Source organism: Sebastes fasciatus, chromosome 6 (genome assembly GCF_043250625.1).
Source record: "Sebastes fasciatus isolate fSebFas1 chromosome 6, fSebFas1.pri, whole genome shotgun sequence".
NCBI classification, from domain to species: domain Eukaryota; kingdom Metazoa; phylum Chordata; class Actinopteri; order Perciformes; family Sebastidae; genus Sebastes; species Sebastes fasciatus.
Genome location: NC_133800.1, coordinates 19,016,107 through 19,042,217, shown reverse-complemented (window position 1 = coordinate 19,042,217; position 26,111 = coordinate 19,016,107). Strand labels below are relative to the sequence as shown.

At 44.7% G+C, this 26,111-nt stretch overlaps 1 protein-coding gene across 3 annotated transcripts in view; it reads left to right on the top strand.

Annotated features, from left to right (window-relative positions):
* The window catches only part of mef2cb (myocyte enhancer factor 2cb), a 76,381-nt gene that overhangs the window by 28,805 nt on the left and 21,465 nt on the right, over window positions 1–26,111 (top strand). For all 3 annotated transcript variants that reach the window (XM_074638236.1, XM_074638235.1, XM_074638237.1), the window contains 2 exons: window positions 5,526–5,753; window positions 15,870–16,073. In XM_074638236.1, coding sequence (XP_074494337.1) covers window positions 5,700–5,753; window positions 15,870–16,073 — 258 coding nt within the window. In that variant the 5' untranslated portion in view covers window positions 5,526–5,699. The remainder of the gene's footprint in view (window positions 1–5,525; window positions 5,754–15,869; window positions 16,074–26,111) is intronic.

Genomic DNA, 26,111 nt, shown 5'->3' with positions numbered 1-26,111 from the left:
TGAGCTGCTACTTATAACAATATACTTTGAGCGCTTGACAGAGTGTATAAAACTTGTGCCAACCACAGGCTATTGGCTCACTCTCCTCCTCATCAATAGACAGGTGTCGCAGTTCTAAGGCGCATAGAGATTGAAAATAGAATACATGTGAAACCGTCTCTGTCTCACTAATGATCCGACTAAATCATGAGCTAATGGAGAGAGACAGGTGAAGACATATCCTCCAACACACACACACACACACACACACACACACACACACACACAGCTTCTCAAATTCAAGTTTAGCTAGAGCGCTCACTGGAAAATAAAAAAAGGAATGAACACATTATGAGATGATCCACCACTATCACTCTAATCCCCAGATGTACATGTTGCTAATCTCTTTAGCCGCTAACATGTTAAATTAGCCCTAATATCTGCTGAGATTCAGAGCCATAGAGGCCCACCTACGCGTGGGCTACCGCCCAGGTTTAGGTCACTCGTCTCCCTCAGCACTCGAAAAAAGATACAGACATTAGAGTGGGGCGGTGGGGGCGGTGGGGGCTGAGGGAAGTAGCAGTGATAGCCATTCGTCACCCTGCCTATCTCGCTCTGACAGATGGGGAGTGCAGCGTGCCACATAGAGGAGTCACTGCCTGTAATGACATTAGAGGCACAATGAGACCTGATACACATTTTTTTTTTCTGTTCCCATCCTGCCTGGCCATCGACTCGCTCCTTTTGCTTGATCCTTCCCCTCCTCTCATTCCTGCTGGTACGTCTCCATCCATCCTGACAGGAGATAAAGTGCAGTGTACCACTATTTCCAAATAAAGCACATAAATGCGCTCACACAAACGCATCCACATTTACACCGCGTATTGAGCTACATCAAAAACACAAAGAAGAAAACCTCCAAAAAAAAATTACACATCTGTAAAAAAAAAAGAAGAAAACTTTAATGTTCTCGAGGAAAAAAAAATTCTTCATGACAGAAATGCTCGAGTAAAAAAAAATGCAGCGCCTTGAGTGTGTACTGATATTCAGATTGTATTTGGAAAACCATATTAAAGCGCTTTTTTTTTCGTCCTCCTCTTCAAGGAAATGGGAGTTTATTTAAAAAGAGAGAGCGTTTATTTAATGTACCATACACCTCCTAAAAGGTTTACTTACTGCAGTGTAATATGTTATTTCAAATCCTCGCAACCACATTTCCTAGGAGGATAGGGGATACTGGCGTTATATATATTTTTTTTCAGGACACATGCTATTACCAAATGTGTTGCAGATGTACCATGGGCAGAGGCTGCGCTGCCGAGGTGGGGTTTCTTGGAAAAACATCGCCAATCCTGTCATGATAAATCACCTTCCCCAATTTGCTATAACGTGTAGAATTAGGATTCGAGAACATCGGCATCAGCAAAAAATCTACACGCGCTGCTTTTACAGGAGGGACAGTTTCACTTGAACATTTCCTCACAATTAAATTCTGCGTAAATAATCACACAAACTTTTGTTCTTGGAACCAGGGTTCATCTATGTTTTCTTCTACATTCGCAAAATAAACTGTGCAGCTCTCTTTTAAAGTGACAAATTCGTCCCGAGCATGAGTCAAGGTAAAGTTCCTGTTTTTGTCGCCCACCCCCTTGATCCAAAAGAAGTTGTCTTCGGTGTCTGTCCTCAATAACAAAGCCACATTAACAAGCACCCTGCAGACCGTCTATTAGAATGTGAAAAAGCACCGTGTGCTGTATATTAGTTTTTAGTGACTAAACACTTGGGAGAGAGGCGACCTAGAATCAAGCCTTGTGGTGCACTGAGTGTATATGTTCTCATCGTCCTCTCAGCTCCACTTCTGAGACTCGGAGGGAGAGAGAGAGAGAGAGAGAGAATGCTCATTAGATCTATGTGCTGAATCGCTGCTCCCTCTCCATCTCTCCCATCCTCCCCCAACCTTCATCCCTCTCTCTCTCTCTCTCTCTATCTCTCTCTCTCTCTCTCTCTCTCTATCTCTCTCTCTCTCTCTCTCTCTCTCTCTCTCTCTCTCTCTCTCTCTCCGTCCGTCTGCTTAACAGATGGGAGGGTCGTGGGTACAGCTCTTCCCCTCCCCCTGGAGAGGCCTGGTGCCTGTTCAAAAAGATCCCTCTTTATGCTTCACTCCATTTCCCTCTCTTCTCTCCATTTCTCTGTTTTCCTCTCTCTCCGCTCTCCTTCTCTTTCATTGTCACCTCTCCAACTCAAACGCACAGAGAGTTGAGACCCAGGACATAAAAACGAGCAGAGGAGCGACCGTCGTCCTTCTGTCTGCATCGGCGCCAGCGTGCTCTCTGACCCTAGCAGTTGCTCGCTCCAGCCCTCCTTCCAGTTACCGGGCTAGTGTGAACGTCAGGCGTTACCATTAGTCAGACTCCACGGAAGCAGATAAAGACACTCTTTAGTATATTCTTCATTCTCTACAGCTCATTCCCTCTTCCCTCATGCCTTACTTTGGGATTAGCAAAGTGGCTTAATGTGTACAAGCCCGTTAGATCTTTCTTCTGTCTTCATTTTCTCCTCTTGTTTCTTTCTCACCTCGTTTGCCCTCTCAAGGTCAGGTGTCAGTGTCAGCCCCCTGTGAAAAAATTCCCTGCTAAGGATTACCGCCCTGTGCCACTTGACCGTGTTCACTAAGCAGTGCTTGTTTCCTGCATTTCCCTCCATTTCGCCGTCTTGGCGTCATGAGGCTAAATTGGATTGAGTGATTCAGTGGTAATCTGTTAAGTTAACTGATGCTCTATCCACCACCACGAGGGAAGGAAGGAGAAGGGAAGGCAGCCCGATGAGGAGGTGGGCAGCGCTCAGTTCTTATCCAGAAGCTGCCTGGCACTCATATGGGACGGGGGCGGGTGTGAGGAGAAGTGGGGGGGGTGTTGGCGGGAGAGAGGTGGGGACGGAGGGAAGGGGAACTTGTGTAGGAGGAGGTATAGAGGAGGCAAGAGTGAGAAGGGACGAGGAAGGAGGGGGCGGCTGAGGCGGGGAGGCGCCGACACGGGGCTAAGCGGCAGCAGAGCCTCACCTCAGGGAGCGTTGGCTGCTGCTGGGAGCCAAAAGCGGGGATTAAATGTTCAGGACACGGGCTTAGTCTTAGCGTTAATGTTACGTAAGGCCTAAGGTGTTGCCCCAGCGGTTGTTGACATTGAGAGGTTCAGCTCCGCTCAGCGGGCTGTGGGAGGAACGAGGAGGAGGAGGTGGAGGCCAGGAGGCTGGGATCACGGAGGTAACGCCTCCTTGTTTGGAGCGGTGCCCGGGCTGGGTAGCATCGAGCACAAAGACTGGGAGGGGGGAATGATGCTGTCAGCCGGTGATTGAAGCACGCCGGCTTGATTGATATCCTTGTCTGGCTGTCTTGTGCCAAGCGCCTTAGTGTTGGCTTGTAATCCCAGTTTGTCTGACAACATCCTTCTTTGTTTTCTTGCAGAGGGCAGCTCTTTGTTTTTCTGTCTGCGGATGGGTGTGTTTGCGCGGAGCAATGCTAAAATGTTTTGGATAGCCTCTTCAGAGCTGCCACGGAGTTTATTTTAGATCTTGTTATTATTATTGTGATGGTGCAGTCCGGCTGTTGTCCTAACTGCCAAATGATGCATTTATGTTTGTATCTCATTTCTTCCATAAGTGGGCGTATTCCAAACCATCAACTCTGGAAGTTTTTTGTCATGTATTTCATCATTGTTCAAATTGTATTGTCTCATTATGTTTTCCATTTTTGTGTGAGGGAAGTTTTTGGCAGAGAATATACACAATAATTGATGTGATGTTATTCCTTCAAAACTGAATATATTTACTAAATCCGTTCTGCATATGGACTCTAAAGGCCCACATCACCATACTAGTCTTAGCCCTAACTAAAGTAAACATTTTGAAAGAACCAAGCAGATAGTACTGTTGCAAATGAAAAGATCTAGAGTTATGCACTACTGCTACAGGCCTCCGTCTGTCACTAAGAGACACAGTATCCCTGGATGTCCCTATTACGCACTTTCATTATCAATGTCCTACTCTCTAGCACAAAGAGGTCAAGTGCATAGCAATGTGCTGCGCTCACCTCAGGGGTTTGCAGCTTTCTTGTGCTTTCTCATGCATGTTACTCAATAAATACATGGATTCAGGTTAGGGGAAGACAAAAAAAAAGGAAAGAAGGGGAAAGGAAGTGCATTACAATGTGCATGCATGTGTGCGGGAGGAGCGAATATGAGAGAGCGAGGAAGAGAGCAAGGGCGTGCGAGAGAAGAGAGAGTGATAGAGAGAGAGACTGAGACTGACATGTCTTTTGGTGAAGCGGTGTCGTCTTCCACATCAATGTCTGATGCTTGTGCTGCCAGGTGCCGGAAATCTGGTTCAGAAAGGAGAGAAGAGAGAAGAAGGGGAAAGTAGAGAAAAAAAAGGCAGGGTAGATGGAGGATTTTTTTTTTTTTTTTTTTTTTATGTGACGGCGCTGACAGCTCCCCTGCATTGCACTGAGCTTAAATAATGGGATGCTCATTTGCATAACGAGGGACGTTATCACCTCTACTGTCAAAAGAAAACACAACAACAGTTCTTCTGCTCCTCCCTGAGATAGATTGGGTTGGCCTACTTTAGCACTCTGGAGAGATGCACTGGAGCTCGGGCTTAGCCAAGCTCACACACACACATGTGCACACTCACACACACACACACACACACACACACACACATATGCACGCACACACGGTCACTCACTCACGCAAACTTTTTGGAGTGCGGCTTTCTTCTTCGCACATGCAGTCCAGGTCATCAGCTGCTGGCCCTCCGTTCCTCGAACACGGGCACACACACACACTCCGCCGTGCACACACAAGTGCATTTATTCAGATGCTCTCATTGACACGCGGTGTCTCCTGCTGGATTAAGTTCATGTTGAAGTTTTGTTTGATTTCTGTCTCTAAGAAAACGTCCTGTTACCGCGTTTCAAAAGATCACTCTTGGCACTTCTTTTTCTTCTTCTTGTGTTTTTTTTCGGCTTTGTTTTGCCAGAATATGGCGAGATTGAGCTCAGGTTTTACATCTGTATTCTATCCTGCGACTCATGTCTGCCATTTTGGAGATGAGCAGAGTAGAAAAAGCCGTGTGTGGCAGTTCCACTGTCAATACAGTGCAGTTCGTGGGAAGAAACAAAATGTATTTCTCAGTCTGGAGGTAATGTTACAGTGTTGGTGATTAGAGCGTTTAAGTTAGCGGCACTTCCAAAACACTGTCAAACTCTCTGTGAACGAAGCGAGATCCTGACAGCGCTGTCTCCTCTCATAGTCTGTGCCTGGGAAAAAAAAAATGCAAAAACTGATTTGCATGATATCGACAGTGAAAAACACAGCGGTTCTCACAACATTGTTGACAGATTCTTTGTCTTTCTTCACCCTCCCTTGTGGCTGCCATGATGCCGCTTTTATTATTTTTTTTTCCCTCTCAGTATTTTGCCATATTTCATTTCATTTAATGCTCATCCTCTCCTCTCCTCCTCCCCTCCCCCGTTTCTTTCTTTCTTGCAGGTACGGATGCTGGAATCTTTGAGTTGATTGGAACAAATAGAAAGCAGAGAAAAAAGACAGATAAAGGAAGAGCAGAAGAGTGAGGAGAAAGAAGAAGAGGAAGAAGAAGAAAGAGGAGAGAGAAGAAAGCATAAAGTTCTTTAGAAAGAGGAGAGAAAGAAAGAGACGGGGACGATGGGGAGGAAAAAGATTCAGATCACGCGGATTATGGATGAACGCAACAGACAGGTAAGTCCCTGGGGGATGGGAGGATGGATGAGTGTGAGGGTGGGGGAGAGGAGGGGTGGAGGGTGGAAGAAGGAGAAACACCCTACACCCCACATAGCCCTCAACAATGAAAGTCTTCTGGGAGTCTGGGCAATATGTGAACTGGGCGACCGAGAGGTGTATGCGGAGATAGCACAGTTATTGCTTTGGGTGGAAGAGTTCCATCGGGTTATAACGGCAGGTTTGTTTCCCCCTCAATCTAACGAACCACTGTGAAGGCACCGGGAGGATTTTTCCAAAACAGGATTTGCATGAGAACGTTTGTAATTCTCAAAAACCATCCTGCATATCGCCGGCCGCTCTGAGGGCTGCGGCCTGCACACAACTGTAACACCCTTCACACACCCAACCTCTCACACCATGCCACCCAGTTTAGCTCACAGGCAGTGGAATATTACCGGGAAGAGGGTGGTAGCAGCACCGGAGAGTCAGGGTGGGAGAAAACATAAACAAACAACCAAACAGAGATGGGATGGTCTGTAGTGACACACTGGAGTGGGCCAACAGGGTGGAGATGAAGGGCAGCCTGGGAGACAAACACTGAAACAACATTTTCTTGAGCTAAATCCGTAACAGTAGGACCGCTGTAGCTTTCCTCTGCATAGCACAAGAGATACATTTTTAAACCTGAGATACTGTACCGAGTCATTTGAAAAATGGTCATATAACAAACCTGGCAACAATGGAATTCTTGCAAGACACTTTTTAACAACAGCTGGCATTACTTGAGAGAGAGAGACGAAATAAATTGTGGACAGCGTGATTCGAGCAGACACTAGCATCTGTGGCAGGAAATAGATAGAGACAGAGCTCTCTCACTCGCCCTCGAGGCCCACAATTGATCACTTCCTGTGGCACGGCTGACCACTGACACTTTGTCAGCTTCCTGGCAGCCCAATTGGATCCATACGCTGCTAACGTGGCCCCCGGATCACAGGTCAAACACGGACGCAGGCACACACACACACCTTGTCTGAAAACACAGAGACACTTTTTCCTATACGTCTTTATCATCCGACAAGAATAGTCCACAACGGTTTCTCAGTGTGCTTTATCAAACACCAGAGTAACGCGGCCAGAGTAAAGTGACAAAAAAAGGCTCAAGGAATCGATACTGGAGGAGTAATTGAAGCAGATTGCGACCCCCTGTCATGACCGGTCTCACTGAGTGTGACGTGTAAGTAACGAGAGGATAGTGAGAGAGGAGTGAGGATGTGAGTGCACGTGAGATAAAGAAGACACTTCAAGGTAATCATGATTTTCCTGTCTGTGATACACAGCGTGCTCATCTGGAAAACAGCCTGCCTTTAGAGTCATGTGAGAAAGATACATAGGAAGAAAGATTTAATAAACAGGCAGGGATGGCGTACGACAGTATGTACCTGTGCGCTCTGTATTCGGATTTATGTATTTGTTATTGAAGGAGAGACAGGCAGACAGAGACAAGAGCAAGGAGGAGGTCACAGAGTTTCAGATGAGGACTAAAGCTATCGTGTTGCTGCAGCACCCACACTTCCTCCTTGCTGTTATCTCAGCCCTCCTCTCTCATCCCACCTTAGACCGGGCCCCGCCAGTTGCACCAGGCACTCCGGCTCCTGCGGATAAGGAGGGAAAGAGGGAGACAGGAAGGACACCTGAGGGGAATCGATGCCTGAGATATCCGGGCTTTACTTACAGAGAGAGGAGGAGGGAGGAGAGAAGAGCAGGGAGAAAGGGTTCAGGGAAGGGAAAATCAATATATCACTAGATTTTGTTGTTTTGATCTCTGATATGATAGATTACTTATTTAGTTTGTTTGCTTTAGTCGGAATAGCAGTCCCCCGCTGACATGATGTCACCCGGTCATGTGGAAAACACTGCATGCATGCTGAGCGTATATACCACTCAGTGTCATTCAACCTATGACCTAAATAAATGACATCACCGTGTTTTGTAGAGGCGGACATCACAAGACAGAGACGGAGACAGACACAGAAACTTCAATTTTTCTTCTTGAAAAAAAAAAAAAAAAAAAAAACGGAAGCTTTGGCTTTGCATATTTTCACTTCCTTTTTGAGGAAATGTCCCAGAGCCCAAGCCAAATAAACACCAGAGGAATTTGTATAGCGTTGCTTATAACCTCACATTCTTTGCATACTTTTACAGTTTTATGTCTAAAAAGGTTTGCTTTAAGTAAAACTCATCTGTGTTTAACAGATTGATATTATTTTTATGATTTTTACTAACTATATAGTGATAGTTAATTGACATAATATGAATGTCCAACAGTTGTTTAAAATTCCTGTTTCAATCCCAAAAAAAATCAATATAATTAATAAATAATTGTAACATTTCCCCTGATTCTTACATGTCTGCATACACACTTCATACTGCAGTCCTCTGTGGAGCGGCACCACTCTGTGTGGCTGTCAACGCTACCTTGCCACCAACGGAGCTACAGTGCCTCCCCGCCCCTGCCCGCCCTGCAGCGGCGGTATCACAGTGGGCACGGGGCCTGGCTCTCTCTGGGCGGCCACTTTGGGCTGCCACCCCCAGGCCCCGAAACACTTCCCCAGAGCAGGGGCAGAAGGGCCAGGCCTCCCTGGCGTTGACTGGCTGCCCGGAGCTCTGGACAGTGGGCAGCAGTGTGCAAGCCCTGGCTCCAAGCCCCCCGACCACTCAGACCCTCTCCCAGCCTCGGGCACATGAAAGAGCCCCCTGTGCCATAAACTCATGGGTTTGCTCACAGAGAGCAGACTCTCTCGCCCCAGCTAGCACACACACACACACACACACACACCTACAGTACAAGATGCATGCACAGGTGAGACATAGCAGATTACACACTCAGACACATACTTAGATGATGTATTTGGTGTCTTGTTTATACAGCTTAGACAAATGCATGCTTGTAAACACATGTACACATCTAAAACGCGTCTATCTCTCTGGAGTCGGTCTTGGGGATCGACTAATTTGCCGCAATTGGCTCTAATTAGTGTTACCTCTCCAGCCAGTACACTCAGTGGGCTTAATTTAGGAGGACTTGTTTGTGCAAATGTGTATGTGTGTGTGTTTGTGTGGGACATGTGGTTTCCAAGGGGGAAGGGACCCAGGGCCAAAGGTTAAACATGGATCAGGTCATCAGTGACAGGAAGTAAAAACAACAGGATCTCCCAGCTCCCACAAACAACAGTCACACTAACACATACTTGGCTGGAGGAGATAAAATACGCCGCCTCTCTCCCCTTGCCATGTTAAGCGCTGCGCCGCAGCTGAAATAAGGGGTCTTTTTGTTTCTACGACAAAGCGTACTTCTCTCCAATCAACAGCACTGGGGTGAGAAAACGTGCGAGTGAAATTAACAGCAGGAAAATAATGAGGCCCACAGGGTAGCTCATCACCCCTGCACCCCTCCTTTAATTCCCTGTTTCCCACCTTCCACCAGCTCCTTCTTTTACCACAGCGAGTGGCACTCCTCTCCTGTCATATGTTCGGCGCTTCGAGACCTCACCTGAAAAGAGCTCTCTAAGCTTCTGCTGTGTTGTCATTCTCATTTGCCTTCTCAACTTGTGCCTTGTTTCGGTTCTGATTCACATGTTCTTCACTTGGTTCACTTTGCTCTCTCAACTCTAACTTTCAGTCACTAGAAAGTCATAATGGTTTGTCTGGCTTCCTCTCATGTCTTTTCTCTAGGGCCGGGCAATATGGAGAACATCAAATATCATAATTTTTTCGGACCAAATACCTCAATATCGATATTAAATTTACTGAAATGCAGGAAAACTAGGAAAAGACTACACTTAGGCCATATTAGGATAATATGATATCCAAAATCGAAGACGATATCTAGTCTCATATCACAATATTGATATAATATTGATATATTGCCCAGCCCTACTTTGGCCGCTATAGTGCTCATTATGTTGTTTTATGTGTTTCAAAGTAAAAGTCTGTTTATTTATCAGGGTGTTTTTTTAATTTAAAAAATTACATTTTATGAATTATTCCTAATACATAAAACAAATTTGATTATAAAAATGATGTTTTTTGTGCTTACAGGCTATAGACTGGCCTCTAATTTATAGCTTTTTTTCCCAGTTTTTATAAAAAATGACTGAGTGACTGGCTCATAATCTGCAGCTCATTTACATCTTCCCTCCACATTTGTCTCGCCTCTCTTCCCCCTTCCTAAGAAGACTTCATTTAGTGAAAACCGGGGTTAATAGGGTCTTCCTGCAGCAGAAATCACTAAAACAATTAGATGTATGCATGGGTACCCACAGTCCGTGAGAAAATCAGTTTTAAACCAATCAGACAAACTGGTGAAAAGTGAAAATGAAGTGCCTTAAGTATACAGTGTCAGCCTTGGTGCCACGACAAAAGTGTATCCACCTCAAATGAATGACAACAAAGTTATTTCTGTCGTTCCGGCCACTAACTTGGGCCTTTCGATGTAACATCCACTTTTTTATATTTAGTCCGTGGGCATATCCCTTTCCAGTTGCGGTTTTTAAGCATAAACAGGAGCATACAGAGAAGGAGCCCAGCCAGCCATTACAGCGCTGTCCTGAAATGTAATTACGAGTTCTGGTCTGGTAAGAAGAACAATCTAAACTGGCATGTATTTTAAGACACCTATAACTAAAATCTGCCACTCGATCAGTTCCACAGGTTAGCTTTTAACTTTAAAGTGGACACATTGGATTCACTGAAAGAAGAAATGGTCGAGTCCGCTGCCTTCTGTTTCTACTGTATAATGAAGGCGCACTGAAAAAGGATGATAAGTGGGGTTTTGAGGAGAGAGAAAAGCATAGCATATATTAGAGGTGGGACAAAGCCTCTTCTGTCGTAATGCACCTTTTAACAGCGTCTTTGGCTGCGAGGCAGAGTTCAGGCCCCGGTCTCGGGCTCCTCTTATTCCTTTTGCGTAAGCCCGTGTCTTCCTGCTTGGCCCCTGACAATGGGATAAGTGTTTGTCTCAAGACAAATCGTGCCGCTCCATAGCTGACTGACATCTGTGTGTGTGTGTGTGTGTGTGTGTGTGTGTGTGTGTGTGTGTGTGTGTGTGTGTGTCCGCACGGCCATGTTTGGTTTGCTAACCAGCAGTTTTCGGTGCTTGTCTCTCCACTCCTCCTCCTCCTCCTCCTCCTCTTCCTCCACCTCCTCCTCCCCCAGGGAAGCAGGCAGGAGGTGGGAAGCAGAAGCGAAGCCATTGTGAAGGGGAAGCCACTGGCCTCTTCCTGTTATGAGAGGAAATGCATACAAATGTGCTTCCTGTGCGTCCGCCCCCTCTCTTCTCCCTCCTCCTCCTCCCTCCCTCCCCTCTTTCTCTCCCCCATCTCTCACCCATGTGGCAGAGAGTCAGCCACTATCCCTCCTTTCTCTTCGTCCCTCTGTTTATCCTGGGCGTTTATCTCCTTTTATGCCAGAGGAAATGTGACAGGTCAATTGTGCAGTGCAAGAACTGATTATTTCATTTTTATAATATATATATATTTTTTTATTGGTCATTTTCCAGTGATAGCATACTTATAATTATATATAAACAAACATACATATGTAGAAAGAGGAAAGAATAGCAAAAAAATATTTAAAATTGGGTTGAATGAAAATGTAGAAAAGAGAGGGCTATGCTGTGAAAGGAGATGTGATGATAACACGTTTAGGTGTTTACAGGGGTGTGTGTCTGAATGCATTTGTGTGTGCATGCATCTGTATCCCTCTTGGGATGGGGCTGTGGAGGAGGATAAGGGTGAACGAATAAGGCTTGTATGTCACTGTGAGTCTACAGTGTATGTTCACGATGCTTATACCTACAGTATGAGTGATTTTTTTATTTTTTTATTTAACCAGGCAAGTCCATTAACGAACAAATTCTTATTTACAATGGTGGCATGGCAAAAGGCCTTCTTTAGGTTAGGAGGTAGGGGTTAAAAAGAAATATCAAAAGTTAAAAAGACAGCACTGGCATACACGACAAGAGTAGCACACCCGAGGAATGAGTGTTCATTATGTGCCAAACTATTAGTAGATATGATGGGGGGGATGGGGGGTGTTTTGGTCTCCTTCACAGAGTTTATGAAAAGATCCCAAATTATTAAGGGAAATGTTGTGCTATCTCTTAGAACGTTGTGAAATTTGGTTAGTGTTAATAGTTAAGAGGTTTTCAAGCACAAATACTTAAGAACACTGAGACATTCAGGCTAAAATTCTTAATGACTTTTCTGCTGTAGATGCAGAGCCAGAATGCATATAGACATAAACATATATTGCATCTTTTCCCATGAAGAGTGGCCGTTTGAGAACTTTAGCCTGTAACCACAGAGATTGTCCTAGAAGCATTCAATGACAGTTTGAAAGTTAAGTGTCCCATTATGCCATAATTTAGCCTTTACGTCAACAGATTTTAAAAACGGCCAACAAAACTTCCCTGTGTGTTTTAGTGTGTGTGTGCGTGTGAAGATAGGTTTCACACCCTGGTTACCAATTTACTGTGAAAAGACACAGTCGGGTTCACACTCGCACGCTTACACTGGTCCCTTTTACCAGTACACACCGTCGCAAATGTGCTGTAACGTCATGCTCTGTGTTATTAACACAGTGGTGTGTCTAACAGCACCCACCGACCAAGGAAACGGAGATCACACCCACACTGACATAAGGGTGTTTTTTTTGTTGTTGTTTTTTTGGTTCAACAATAAGGACAGAGGCCTCATTCAGTGAAAGAAAAAGATGTTGTCCAACGTAATCCAAAGGCGATACACTCGCATTAGAATTATCGGTATTATAGGAACAAATTCAAAGCATAAATTGGAAATAAGATATAAACAATGATAAATAATAATTAGTTCCTTTACTTGTACATTTTTATAATTACTGTGCTGCTTACAAAATAAGTTCATTGTCATAATATTTGATTATTTCCTGAATATAGACTACAACCTTTTCACTAATGGATAACTTTCTCAGTTCCAGTTCTCTGCTGGGAAAGGCATCCAGGGTGTTTCACTGTCAGATATCTGTAAGTGTTTCTAGATCAGCTGATTCACAGCATCTGTTTTTACCCACTCAGAGAGCAGAGCAGTCGCGTCTCGAATACAGGTCCAGCGCACCGGTTTACAGCTGCTGTGTGGGCCGAGAGCTGTTTTGAGCTCGCAACAGGAAAGGCCAGTGGTGACAACACCAGCTTAAACGTTGACGGGCTGAAAGGGTCACATGACAGCATCATGTGAGGTCACGACAGAAGTCACGACAGAGTCACCTCAAGCAGTGAAACTGAATACTGAACATAAAAATTGCATAGCTGAGGTACAGCACAAATTAGCACGTCCCTCACATGATGTTTTGCACCAGCATTTACCATCAAGACGGGCTTTTGTTGTTCAATCAAGCTTGCACTGCACATATATGCCTGTGTATTTATGGATGTATGTGCATAGCGTTAGTAATGTATGTGATTTGAAGGTGGCAGGTTGTACGTGTCAGATTGAGATGTGGGGGTGCGGTGTGATATTTCTGTAGGTGTTATTGTTTGGTCAGTTAAGGCTTTTCATAATCACACTCACTCTCTTCCCGTGGTGTTGTTAAAGTCAGTCTATGTGAGAATATGTGGGAAAAATGTGCGCACAGTTCCTCGTTTAAAGACAACTTTGATGGGACTCTGCTTTTTTTTTTACATGTTGAAATGAGTCTTCCGTGTAAAACTTAAACACTGCTGTGTTTGTATGTATGTATGTGTGTGTGGTTGTGCTGATGTTTGCAAGTGGTCCGCTAATATGCGAGCGATCCGAGCCAGCGTGTGCGGACCTCCCCTTTGAGACCAGCTAGCTCTGGACCTCTGGGACTCACACCCAGCCCACTGTGTGTGCACCACGTGCCACCTTTTGAAACATTAATGGCCCCAGTAGAGCGTGTGGCTGAGCGAGTGGGTGATAACGGAGCTGGGGCCGGCAGCTAACTGTGTCCTGCGTTTGCCCCCGGTGCCCCTTTGCATCGAAACACCAGGGGAAGACAACACTCTACATGTCCTGTTCCTGAATAGTCTGCTTTGACCTTCTGTCCTACAGTCCTGACATCTTATTCGCTCGCTCGTTTGTACTGCGGTTGTAAGGGTGGCAGACCCCCCTTTAGGGCGCGCTTTACGTTTCAGTTTTGGACGCTACAATCTCAGACTGGGTTGGATATGACAATTAATCTTATTGTCACAAGATGCCTTTTGATCTCACGGCGTTAAGAACGAGGCTTGTTTTTTTTATTCACATTTCAGTATGACTGTGTAAATGTCAGCATGGTATTTAGAGCCCAGGGGAGTTTTCTCTCCTGATGTCGTCGGTGAATCAGATGCGTGTTTGTGCCGAGGTACAGAACCTGACATTGCACACACCGGTTTGTAAGGAGCTAGAATGCCGTCCGTGTCTCTGGTTTCAGTCCCTTTCATCTCGGCGTGACGCGATGACATCACTGGAAAACTTTAGAGCTGGTCCAGGATACGGCGGTTCATGCGAGGTTTTCAGCGGAGAGGGAGACAGGGAGAAAGACAGGGTGGAGGCGAGGGATAGTTTGATATTCAATTTCCCTGGTGCATCCTGGGAGATATGATTTCAGGAAATCCAAAACTATCTATCAATATCCATTCAGCCCTATCTCCTCTTTCAGGCCTCGGAGTTGTAAAGAGAAAACGTGAAGGGCAACGCATGATGGATTTATGCCGCAAATCTATTCATGCATTACCCCGATGTACCACACACAGAGATCTCTTCTTTGCATAAAGGCTCTCTTTGTAAAGGTTTTTATAGCCTACGGTTAAAGCCTTTTATAACTAGAGCATGTTTAACTGAGTGTTGGGAGGTTTTCATTCTGTGTTTTTTGGCCCACTTAAGTGTCAGAAGAGAATAGACAAACATGCAGTTAATCAACAAACTGAGATCATTAGCTACCAGCTGGGCACAGCTCTGGCACTGTTTCCTGTCGGTTAAAAAAAAAAAGCTTTGTCAATACAGATCTCCAATGTAAATAATACACACAGTCACAGAAGGAAATGAAAGAAAGTTCAATACAAAAAATAAAGCAGTGTTGCTCAGAGAAGGAAGCTGGCGGTGTGGCACATTTTTCTCGTTTTCCCATACAGCCGGAGAGCTCGCACACACATGGCTTGGAAGAGAAACCAGGTGCAGCTCACTGAAATTAACTCACTTTCACTGCTCTAGTTTTGATCCAAACAATAGAGGAATAGAGGCTGCTCTATTTTGACAATGTGGGCACTTGTATGCGTGTGTTATTAAAGTTACCAGTCTTGGGCCTCACACACACAAACACATACCCAGAGAGAGAGAGAGAGAGAAAAAGCCCCATTAGAGAAGATCATTTTTGTGGTTTAAGTTGAGTGCATTGTCATTATTTGAGCACTCACAAATAGCTTCAAGCACAGTCAGGGAACCCGTCTGTTATTTATATCAATGGCTTGTTATTCACCATGAGAGGCGGTTAATTGGGCAACAAAACAACTGAACAATGTGTGTTAATGTCACTGTGAGAAAAATAAATAGTATGCCTCAGCTATTTTTTTTTAGATTCAAATAGTTATGTGTATTTCTTTTGTGTAAAAGCAGGAGAGCGAGCACATTCAGGAGACGATTTAACAGCGACACATGTTCCATGATGGACCCCTGAGCGCTTTGATGTACAAGCAATAACTGATGTTCTTTACCGTTATCTGTCTGAGACAGAGTATTTTCAGTTCCTTAAACACAAGCCCAGCTTCTTTTTTTCTTCTTCTTTTTTTTTCCTGGTATAGTGGATGGACTGTTACAGTCCGGGGGTGTTGAACCATCAGCAGACTTCACTTTCCTTTAATTCAGTTTCCCCGAGATTTACTAATTTTAAAGAGAAAACGTTGTTATGTCAGATTCCTTTTTATTCCCTCATTACAGAATGAGTGTGTTGAGGGCGGGGGACTTTTTTTGCTATAATTAAATAATGACTACTAGTCAGAAAAATAGATTGATGTGATTATAGGTGAGTCAGTTCCGTGACACTGTATGTGTGAACATTCAATGCCTCACTGTGAATATGTTTTTTCTTATCTCCTTCTTTTAGGTGACATTTACAAAGCGAAAGTTTGGCCTGATGAAGAAGGCGTATGAGCTGAGTGTGCTGTGTGACTGTGAGATTGCCCTGATCATCTTCAACAGCACCAACAAGCTGTTCCAGTACGCCAGCACAGACATGGACAAGGTCCTGCTTAAATACACCGAGTACAACGAGCCCCACGAGAGCAGGACCAACTCCGACATTGTGGAGGTGAGTCGCAAAAAAACGCAGACGGCACTCGCACAGACACATGCATGCAAACACACAGAAGAGCACGAACAGACAGATGGTTACAGCATTTGTGACTCATTCAGCAACCCTTACTTCTCTCTTTTGGTCTTCACACCTAACATAGTGTAAGAAATAATTGCTCCCATAGTTTGTCAGTCTTCCCCAAGGGTTCGGTCCCAATATCAATCACTTTTCTTTTTTTTTAAAGAAAAAAGTTATTATAAGACTCACAGTATATCACTAATTTTTTAAGAGAATATGTTTATTTAAATTGCCTCCTTGTGTTGTGTGTACTTTTTAACAAAAAAAGTGGTAGCCTATTATTGATCTGGACCTTTCAGACCATTCCCTGTGGTGTCTTGTCACCATTGATGTGCCTCTTAACACGAGGATGTTGATCTGACTTGCTTTGGCCTCATGTCGCTAGCGTGGCTCAAGGCGACGTTAAACAGTGCTGTCGGGGCAGCCAGTAGGCAGGTAGATCAAGCAGGAAATGACGCTGGCGCCCTCCAGGATCCTTAAGCTCTCAATGTGAACCTGTTATGCAACATTCACACTGTAGCTCCGGCAAACCCGGTGGGCCACACACACACACACACAGACATGCATGCATTCATGCAGAGTTTATCCCTTTCTCTTGCGCACACACATTTACGCTCGCACCGTGCTTGCTGATTACACTGCACCTGTCCCACAAATCATATTTTTCAACTGTATGAAAATATCACATACAGTATATTCTTTGTCTGCTTGTTACACAATTTTTTTTAAAGCAATATGATGCTCATATTGTGTTAAATGTGCAAATCCAGATGGCATTTTTCATTTTGCAACATTACATTAAATGGGATTTTTTTTTGCGTGTGTTTTGTTTTTATAGTTGTCTATATATGGTTATAAATAACCAATAATAATAATATATCCAACATGTGGAATTTTGGCAGCTTAGAGTTCAAAACCCCGACTGTGTCCATATGTTCTCCCTTGTTTTTATTGTGTTTGCATGCTCAGTTTGTAATTCAACAGGCACCTGATGGCAGCATAATGTTAATTTGTTCAATCGACTAACACTATAATCTGCCGAATTTAAAAAGACCGAAAGTGAGATATAATGAATGTATACCCTTAGCTGGCTTGCCAGTCTAACACAGGATCAAACAGCATGTTTTTATCTTCATTCATATGGGTGTTTTTGGGCTTGTTGCCCGCCCACGGGTGTACAGGCCCACCGTGAACAGTCCTGCTATTCCAGATGGCACTCTGCACCTGACTCCAAACCTTTTGAATTTCGCCTTACATTATTTCCATCCTTTATATAATTACCTCTTCCTTCACGTCACGTTTGAAGGTAAAAAAAACAGCATAAATAAATGTGGATTGCTGTCGTCATTATTGCTTTTGTTCCATCACCGTTTCCATTTGGTGCAGTCAAATATGTAGTGTGTTAATGTATCTCATACATCACGGGATGCAGCACTCAACGTATGGCTGACCTTAATGACGAAAACAAAGAGAATGGACTGGGTGCATTATCGTGGACAGTATTTAGAGGCACAAATAAATCCACACTAGAGACAGCTTATTCTTTTTTTGCAGTGCAGTATGCGCTCTTATCGCCTTCCTATAACTCATATTATTGAGCCTCTTTTTCAATTGTTAATGTGGCGGATGCTATAACTTTGTAAGCTTAGATTTCGTTTTTACAACATGACAGTTTTGTCATAGTTATAGTATGATGTGCAACTTTAAATCATGAAATATAGATGTTTACATCTATGTTGTGTCCCCATTAGAAATCCATATGAATTGGCACAGTTTGCGCAAAATTAATCATATCCAAGTATATCAGAAGGGATAGAAATAATCCTCTGTGCATTATATCATTCACATTAACCCATTTAGCATCCACTCATATCCCTAGTGTGCCCATGAGCACTGATATCCTTTTATGCACCGAGCCCTTCAGCCACCGTATAGTCGGTGTATCACCCTGCCCCAGCTGAACCCATGAAGAGAGTTGTCACATGTTTCAGCAAGTGCCTGTGACGAGAGCTCCCTGCTTTGAAGCTCTCTCTCTCTCTCTCTTTAACTGTGTCTCCATTAGAGAGCAGAGGATGGCTAACGTGTAAACAGCCGTGTCAGGGGAAGACGCTAAAGAGCCTAGTGGGGGGAGAGTGCTGTGGAGCACTACCTACACTGAGATCCCTGGAGGACTCTGAGCGAGTCGCAACGGGAGAAATCGATCTGAAGAGGCCTTCAGCCTTAGCCGTGGCGTGCTAACGGGATTGGCCACAGGGCTGACACTAGCACGTTTAGCATGGGTGGGAGGAAGGAGGGGGGGTTGGATCTCTCCCGCCGAGCCATGTGTGTGCCGCTGCTAGGCTACGTCACAGGTGCAGGAACGTGGGTGGTTTGTTGAGTTTGGGGGGGGGGAGGCAGGAGCGAAGCGGACTTCCTGTTGAGATGGCAGGATGATGAGGAGGAGGTCAAGAACAAGATGAAAGGGCTGGATTATCGGGTGTAGATGCAATCTAGGTTCCCCTCTACGGAAGATCAATAAGGCCTTACATATGACATCTGATATGTGACATATTTAATTTGCAGAAAGCTGTTGTCTTTAGAAGTACACAAACTGCGTGCATCTCTCTCTCCCTGTGTTGCTGCTGTGCCTGAAGGTGTAGTGGGAGGAGAGGCAGAGGTAGGGGAGCGGAGCTCAGAGTGTGGGCGGCTGGCATAGAGGCCTGCTACATTAGCAATAAAGCTCTATGTAATTAGCATGTCTTTGGTTGATAATTAGCGTTGTTGAGAGAGTGGCACTGAGAGCGTTGCACAGCCTCTCTAGCTACAGCATGTTTACAAGAGGCTGGAGGGCTTTTTTTCTATCTCTACCTCTCACGCCTTTTCTTCTTCTCTTTTATCCAGTTTTTTCCCTTGAACATACATAATCTCTAAGATGTTTTCTTTCGCATTAGGTCGAATCTATGGATGGGTCAACGGGAGTATGTATGTGAGAGACCGAAATAGGGGGATTGAAAGAAAGAGAGATAGAGATAGAGGGAGAGAGAGAGAGAGAGAGGAGTGGTAAAGAAGGTCTTGATGACTCACTTGAAAACAGTCTCAGCTGGGAATGACACTTCCACAAATATCTGTGAAAGCAAAAGACCAAGAAACCAAAGCGAAACCCTCTTCGGAGCACAAGTGGTAAAAACAAAAGAAGCGTTGCTAATCAAAATGGCTACAAGTTATTATTGTCACATTCACAACACGTGACACCCCAGGAACCCATAATTATCAAATCTGAAACAAACCTGTTTTGTTTTTTTAATCCTTCATTTAATCCAAAGCCACACGTTTGTCATGCAGGATACAGCGGTATCTAAACTCCCCCGTGAGACTGTAATAAAAAATGTACTACACGCTGTTATCAGCTGTTACATAAACAAGCGGGGAGGTCCACTTAATTAATGCTAATTGTTCAAAGAGACATGGAAGCTCATCAAGGCTCTCGTAGCTCGATGAAAGCAAACACAGAGGCGGATCCTCCCGTCGCTGGATGTCCAAGCGGGGTCCAAATGTGTCGTCCTGGCAGGTCTACAGTACACTCTGAGTCTGGCTCCAGATAAAACAGTCAAACACGCAGATAGATTTCCTATACTCGCTGTCTGCCAGGCCGGTTTCCTGGACATGCGAACGGTATTAGAGGAGAAATGGGAAGCCGTGTTGGGAAATGACAAAGAGAATAGATCCATCTCTCCTTTTTTTTTTTTATTCCTGCTTAAGAACAATCACTTTCAGCTCTTATTGGTGATTTATTATGCCGGTGTGGGGGTTGTTAATTGCAATAGCACATGAAAGACTCCTTTCTTTCCCCCTCCCCATGATCGCAGATCAAGCCCAAACCTAAGCGGCGCTGGCTGGTTCTCGCTGTGATTGAACGGCCCCAAATCCAACAGCACACTTCTTGGGCTGTGCCAAATCCCCGTTCCACAATGTGTTTGTTTTCCCCTCTGTTGAAACAAAGAACACAGGTTTGTGAAACAACTGAAGGGTTAGTGAGCGAGCTGTGAGGCAGCTATATCCCCTCAATGCCTGGATAGTGCTATTATATTTGTGTGTACCATATGTGCACATACCAGCTATTGTGCACATGCACAAAAAGTGTGTTTGGCCTGTTGTGTGCTCGCAACGGCTGCTCTGCATGGGTGTGTGCGTGTGTACATACACGGTGACAATTGGCTCGAACCCTGCAGAGCTGACGGCATTGTGATGACCTCAGCCAGCACAGCACACTCTGATGCCATTGGCTCAAGTATCACATGGAGTGGCACATGCCTCTTGGTGCTGAGCTGACCTGCCTACTTGCCAGAGGAAAGGCCGTTGGCCAATCTCATTTCCAGCAGATTAACCTAATCTGAAAGTTCAGCTCACCCTGTAATCTTAAACAGCAGCGGCAGCAGCAGGGAGCTGCCTCGCCACCCATCCTCGACTCCTTTCTCTCCCTCCGTCCTCACCTAGGAGGAACTATTGAATGGGAGGGGGAAGGGGAGGGACAGAGGGATGGATGAGTGCGAGGAGGGAAGGAGGGAGGGAAAGAGGGATGGAGGGAGGAAGGCTGGTAATTATTTCCAAAGGTCATTCTGTTAATGACTACCCGCTTGGCTAATGAGATTCAGCAAAGCTCCCTCGCCATGTTTCACCCTGCGTATGTTTCACCCGTGTGCCGAGATGTGTGAGAAGCACAGGTGTGATTTCAGCCCAGTGACAGTCCACTGGAGGGAGGGAGGGAGGGAGGATAGGGAGGGGAAAGTAAGAGGGGGTGGAGTGGAGATGAAGAAACATAAAGAGAAATCAAGCAGGTATGTCTGGGAGATGGCAAAAAAAAAGAAAACGAGCAATGTAGCACAACCACACCAGTTCGCTGCATGCCTCGCACAATGTTTCACTTGGCAATAAAACACGATTCTCCACACATTCTCAATACTACAGAGACTAATTTGGCGGATTTCACCGTCGTTTACCTCAAAAATTCCCGTCGTTATTAATTCAAACATCTTTTTTCCTCTGCTTTCTCATAATATTCTCGCAAGTCAACAGGACATGTGATCTCCCCTCTCTGAAGTGCCAGTGTGCTCATGTTCTGCCTTGCTCCTGTGAAAATATTTTCCAGCATGTGTGCTATTCTGTGTGCTTATTTGGTTTCTAAACAGCGTGGAGAACATTAGCCTTAAGGAGTTTTTCTGTGTTGATCGGCCCCACTGAATGACTTCTTCTCATGGCTCTCAAATGCTGTATAATTACTCTGGCTTGAATGCCCTCGCTAATTTATCCTGCACGACTTTGACATGTGTCAGCATCCAAGAGAAATAAGGGAGTCGTATCACATCTCCACGGTCATTTCGGTGCGGAGTCGTTTTGAGGATTTTAGGATAGGGGGCATGTGGTGCAACATGGGGTTGGAGGTAAGGGGTGGGGTTGTCACAGAGATCACAGTGCCACAGTGTTTACTAGTGACGGAGAGATCGGCAACATGGCTTGTTTTTCCTGATGAGCTGAGGATTAAGGTCTGAAGCTTCTTTGACTGACTAAGTAAATTAACCTTGTGACATTGGAAAGCTAACAGTATCACAGTTCGTTAAAACAAAGACTGATGACAGTGTGCGTACACGCCCCAGCACATCTTCAAGAATAAGAAATAAGATGCGAGTTAGTATATGCCAAGGTTGAGAATTACGTGTTGAAGAGAGGGCGAGAGAAATTATTTAACTGTGAATAACTTTTCACACACCTCTACCTTCAGTTCATACTTTATATTTAGTGTTAACAACAATGGTAAAGTTGGCTCTGGGAGTCTTTGGCAGAGTTGCAAACAAGCTCTAAGGTTGGTGTGGAGGAAATAAACAAGCTACCACATATTATATATATGTGAAACATCTTTCCGGTGTTCAAAGTGTGGTGAATTCCACAAACAAAGGCGTGCCTTTGTCCCTCCTTTTCCCGTCTACACCCCGTCTCCGTCCTCTGTCGTTCTGTTTGGATTTTCACATAGATTGTTTGTTCTAATGCATAGAAAAGGGCGGCGAGACAAAAAGCAGAAACGTATCCACGTGTAGTCACTCCATTTCCTTCACACTTCCACATAAAAACTAGTTCGTTAGATGGTCAAAATAAAGCAGCGCCCTCAAAACAACCACAACCAACGTTCTCTCTTATTTGATGTACTTTTTTTTTCTAATAAATGCCTCAAAAAGTGGTAGTGGTCTAAAAATAGTGTGTGGTGAAGCTAAAAATAGTTGCCTAGCTGGCGGTCCTTGCTGGGAGAGGGTAGAAGAATAGGCATGGAATCTCTCTCTCTCTCTCTCTCTCTCTCTCGCTCTTTCTCTCCCCCCGCCTCGTGTTTGAAAAAGGGTGGGTGGGGGTTGTTTTTGAAACAGAGGAGTGAGTAAGCGAAGTGTCAGAGTATTCATTCAGCCTCCGTCTCCCTTTCGGAGGACCGACCATGAAGAAGTTGCCCCTCGGCGACCACATGCATAAGACCATTGATCTGAGACCCCGCTGCGCCTGTAAACATTTGATCCCTTGGATAAAGAAGTCTATTATTTAATTCACTTGTTTTTCTACCCCCACATTTTACCAAACAGACACTTCCTGTCTGGTTGTTTTCAGCAACTTTTTTTATTAAAGAGAAAATACATTCCTGGAAAAGCTATATTATCTATGTCAATGGAATTAAGTGCATTTTAATCAGCCGATGATACCATTGATAAACCGTGAGAGGGGTCATAATCTCCTCACACAGCTGAACATTGTCTGCTCCAAGTTGTAGGCTGGCACACTAGAGCACATCTGTGTGCGGCGCCAGCCTCAGACATAAAGAGAGCGAGTTTACTGAGTTCCTATTTTATAGACTATATGCCTCTTCCACTTCTTAAGAGTGGCTAAAAGCAAGATGACAGATAATGCATATGATCTACAGGCTCAGCGTTTTATTCCACATCAGACGCCCGCTGCCCAGAAAAGCAGAACCTCAGACAAGAAACTAAGTAGCACTTGGATCTCTGTCAGAGGTGTTTTTTAAGGTCAATACGCTGAAGCGGAAGTCTGAGGTACTCGCACACAACAACAAGAAGGGGGTTTTAAAAATAGACTGTTTGAAATGTGCCAATATGTGGTCCCTGTGGTGTGGAGCGGTGAAAAAGGCAGGCCACTTCTGAGGCCGCGCTGCCAAAAAGGCAAGGCTTTTCCATTACACAGCCCAAAACAATTCACGCCAGCCATTAAGATGAAATGATGCCTTGTTCTTTGAAACTATTTGTGGAAAATTCAGAATAATGAAGATCTATTTTTATAGATGGCATTCCCTGCCCTGCCTGGAGCTTCCCCCCCCGGCCTCAAACCCCTCCCCTGCCCTGCCATGATTGCAGCTTTGGTCAGGGTGTGGAAACTCAAGGTCACAGTATAGAGGTCAACCGGCTGGTCATTGTTGCTCGAGGCCTCCCTCAGGCTCTCTCTTCCTGCTGTGGCACCACGCGATAAGAGACAGAGAGACAAAAGACGATAAGTGACGATTGGAGGGGGGACAAAGAAGGAATAGAGGGGCGCTGGAGGCGGGGGACTTGAAGTTTTTACCCACCCTAAGAGAACTGGAGTCATTTTCCCGAGCTCTTACTATCTGATGATGACTTAAAGTATGTAATTGAAGGCTTCATTGATAATGTCACAGTGCCTGACATGTGTGAATAACTGAAATAAACTGCTCATATAGCGTCACAGTATATAAAGCAAGTATGAGAGTGTTTTTCCACACACAATTTAGCCTCGACAAATTGATTTTATGTTGAATCAGAAATACATATAGACATTTCTCTCATTTGAATAGTGGCGAATTATGCAACTGGAGCGTAGACAGGATGGAAGATGGGTAGGCTGAGGGTGCAGACATGAGTGCCCTCTTTATCCAGTTTCACTGAGCTGGCATTGTGTCGCATAATGTCTATCTGGGTAATTATACAGTGTAGTGACTAGTGTGAATGACCACTTTGTTCCCGGGGCCGGGATGCTGCTGTAGCAAACAGTGTTGGATTCTGACATGTGCTTAGTGTTTGTCTATTCCATATGGGAAACACTGCACCATCTGGTATTGTGCCGCGTACTGGCTAGCTAAGACTGTCTGTCTGTGAGTGGGCTCTCGTCTGCAGCGGGCTCTTCTTAGTGGTGATTTTAGCACATGCACCATCGCAATGCCACAGTTTGGAGAAATGTGGATTTACAGTAGCCCTTTCTGTCTCTCTTAACACTAATTTTTTGCTCTACTTCTCGCTCCCTTTTTTAATGTTTAGTCAATCTAGTAATCCCTAGACAGCTAGTAATTACATCCACAGTTAGCCAGCGTTATTACTGAACACACGACCACTTTGCCAGGGATGATGGATCCCAGACGCCAGCCTTTGATTCCTGATTATAGTGCAGCAGGGCACCAGGAGTAAGGGGCTTCAAAGCCACCAAGTCATTGAGGCATAGTTTTTCAAATGCCGCCTCAACCAGTGCATAGGGATGCACAGATGATGACTGAAAAGGAAAAAAACAGGCAGGGACAGGCTGTGATTTGGGGGTCCCATTCCTCAGATTGGTAACCTACAAAATCAACCATCTCCCCTCCCCAAATGCTCACTCCTCACACACACCATGTAGCCATCATCCATGGGCATGCCCCTCGACATGGTCCTGGCATGTTCAAACCACGCTTCATGAAACTGTGGCCTTCTTGCCTTTGGTCTGCCATCTGCTTCCAATAAGCTAAGCCAGCCTGATCCCTCTGATGTTCCCTCCACTCTGAAAAGCCGAGAGAAAGAAAGAGTGAGCGAGAGAGACAGACAGAGAGAGTGAGGGGGAGAGAGACAAAAACGAGAGCAAGTAAGAGTGAGCCAGACAGACAGAAAAAGAAATAGAAATAAGGAGAACGAGAGCACATCTCAAACATGCTATTACCCCCATCTGTGCCGCCAGCAAGGCCACCCCGAGTGCGCTTATTGTGCAGCGGTGCTGGGGGGTCTTAATCCACAGCGGGTCCACTTCATGACCACCTCCATCTTGTTATTTGTGATGGGAAGGGACAACGTTTCTCCCTGCTGCCTCACCCCTACTGACACTGAGCCACATTGCTCTTTACCAATCTGCTCTGACGAAATTGAGTTTGTCAATTGGTGAAAAAAAAAAAAAAAGGGGAGCTCCCTGTTGTCCTGTGGTTTTCCAAACTTTTCCTCTTTTTGCCACCTTTTTCCCCCTGAAACAGTCACAATCTAAGCCTTGGGTTTGTAAGTTAGTGCAGTCAAAGGAAATGTACTGTATGTTTTTTTTTAAGGTTAAAGTGACAATCCTTAAGATTTCAGTCATGATTGATTTAGAATTTCTATTTGAGTAAAAAAACGTGGAATAGTGCCTAAAGGTAGCTTAGCTTTAGTCTTGGGTATTTTTCTTGATACATGAGCCTAGAAATAGAACATAAAAATTATATTTCTATGTACATGAGCTTCAAGTTTTCAGAATTGTGTGCATAGTTCCATTTGTTGTGTGTATACAACAGCATTTTTCCGGGAATGTCACCACAGACACCCAGGTTTCATCCGAAATTCAACATGCGTTTAGTACGCATGTTAGTATGCAGTAGTAGATTTGGAGAACTACAACTTTATGTGAGATTGTTTAGTATGTCCAAAACCTTAGTATGAAACCAATAATACGCGAATCGCATCCTATTTCCGGTGAAATATTACAGTATGCAAACGGTGGACACTACGACGACATAAATATCCCACAATGCAATGCGGTAGTGACGACAACGTTCATAACAGACGTTGACGGACAGCTCTGTAACATCAATAACGCTTCAATTTAACTGTAAGGATAAGATTTTACTTTTCTAGGCGTAATATATATTTAAAATTAATTCAGTCTCACAAACCATTGTTTTGGTCACATGAGGTTGGCTCGGGTTACCATGGTTACACGTCTCCAACGGAC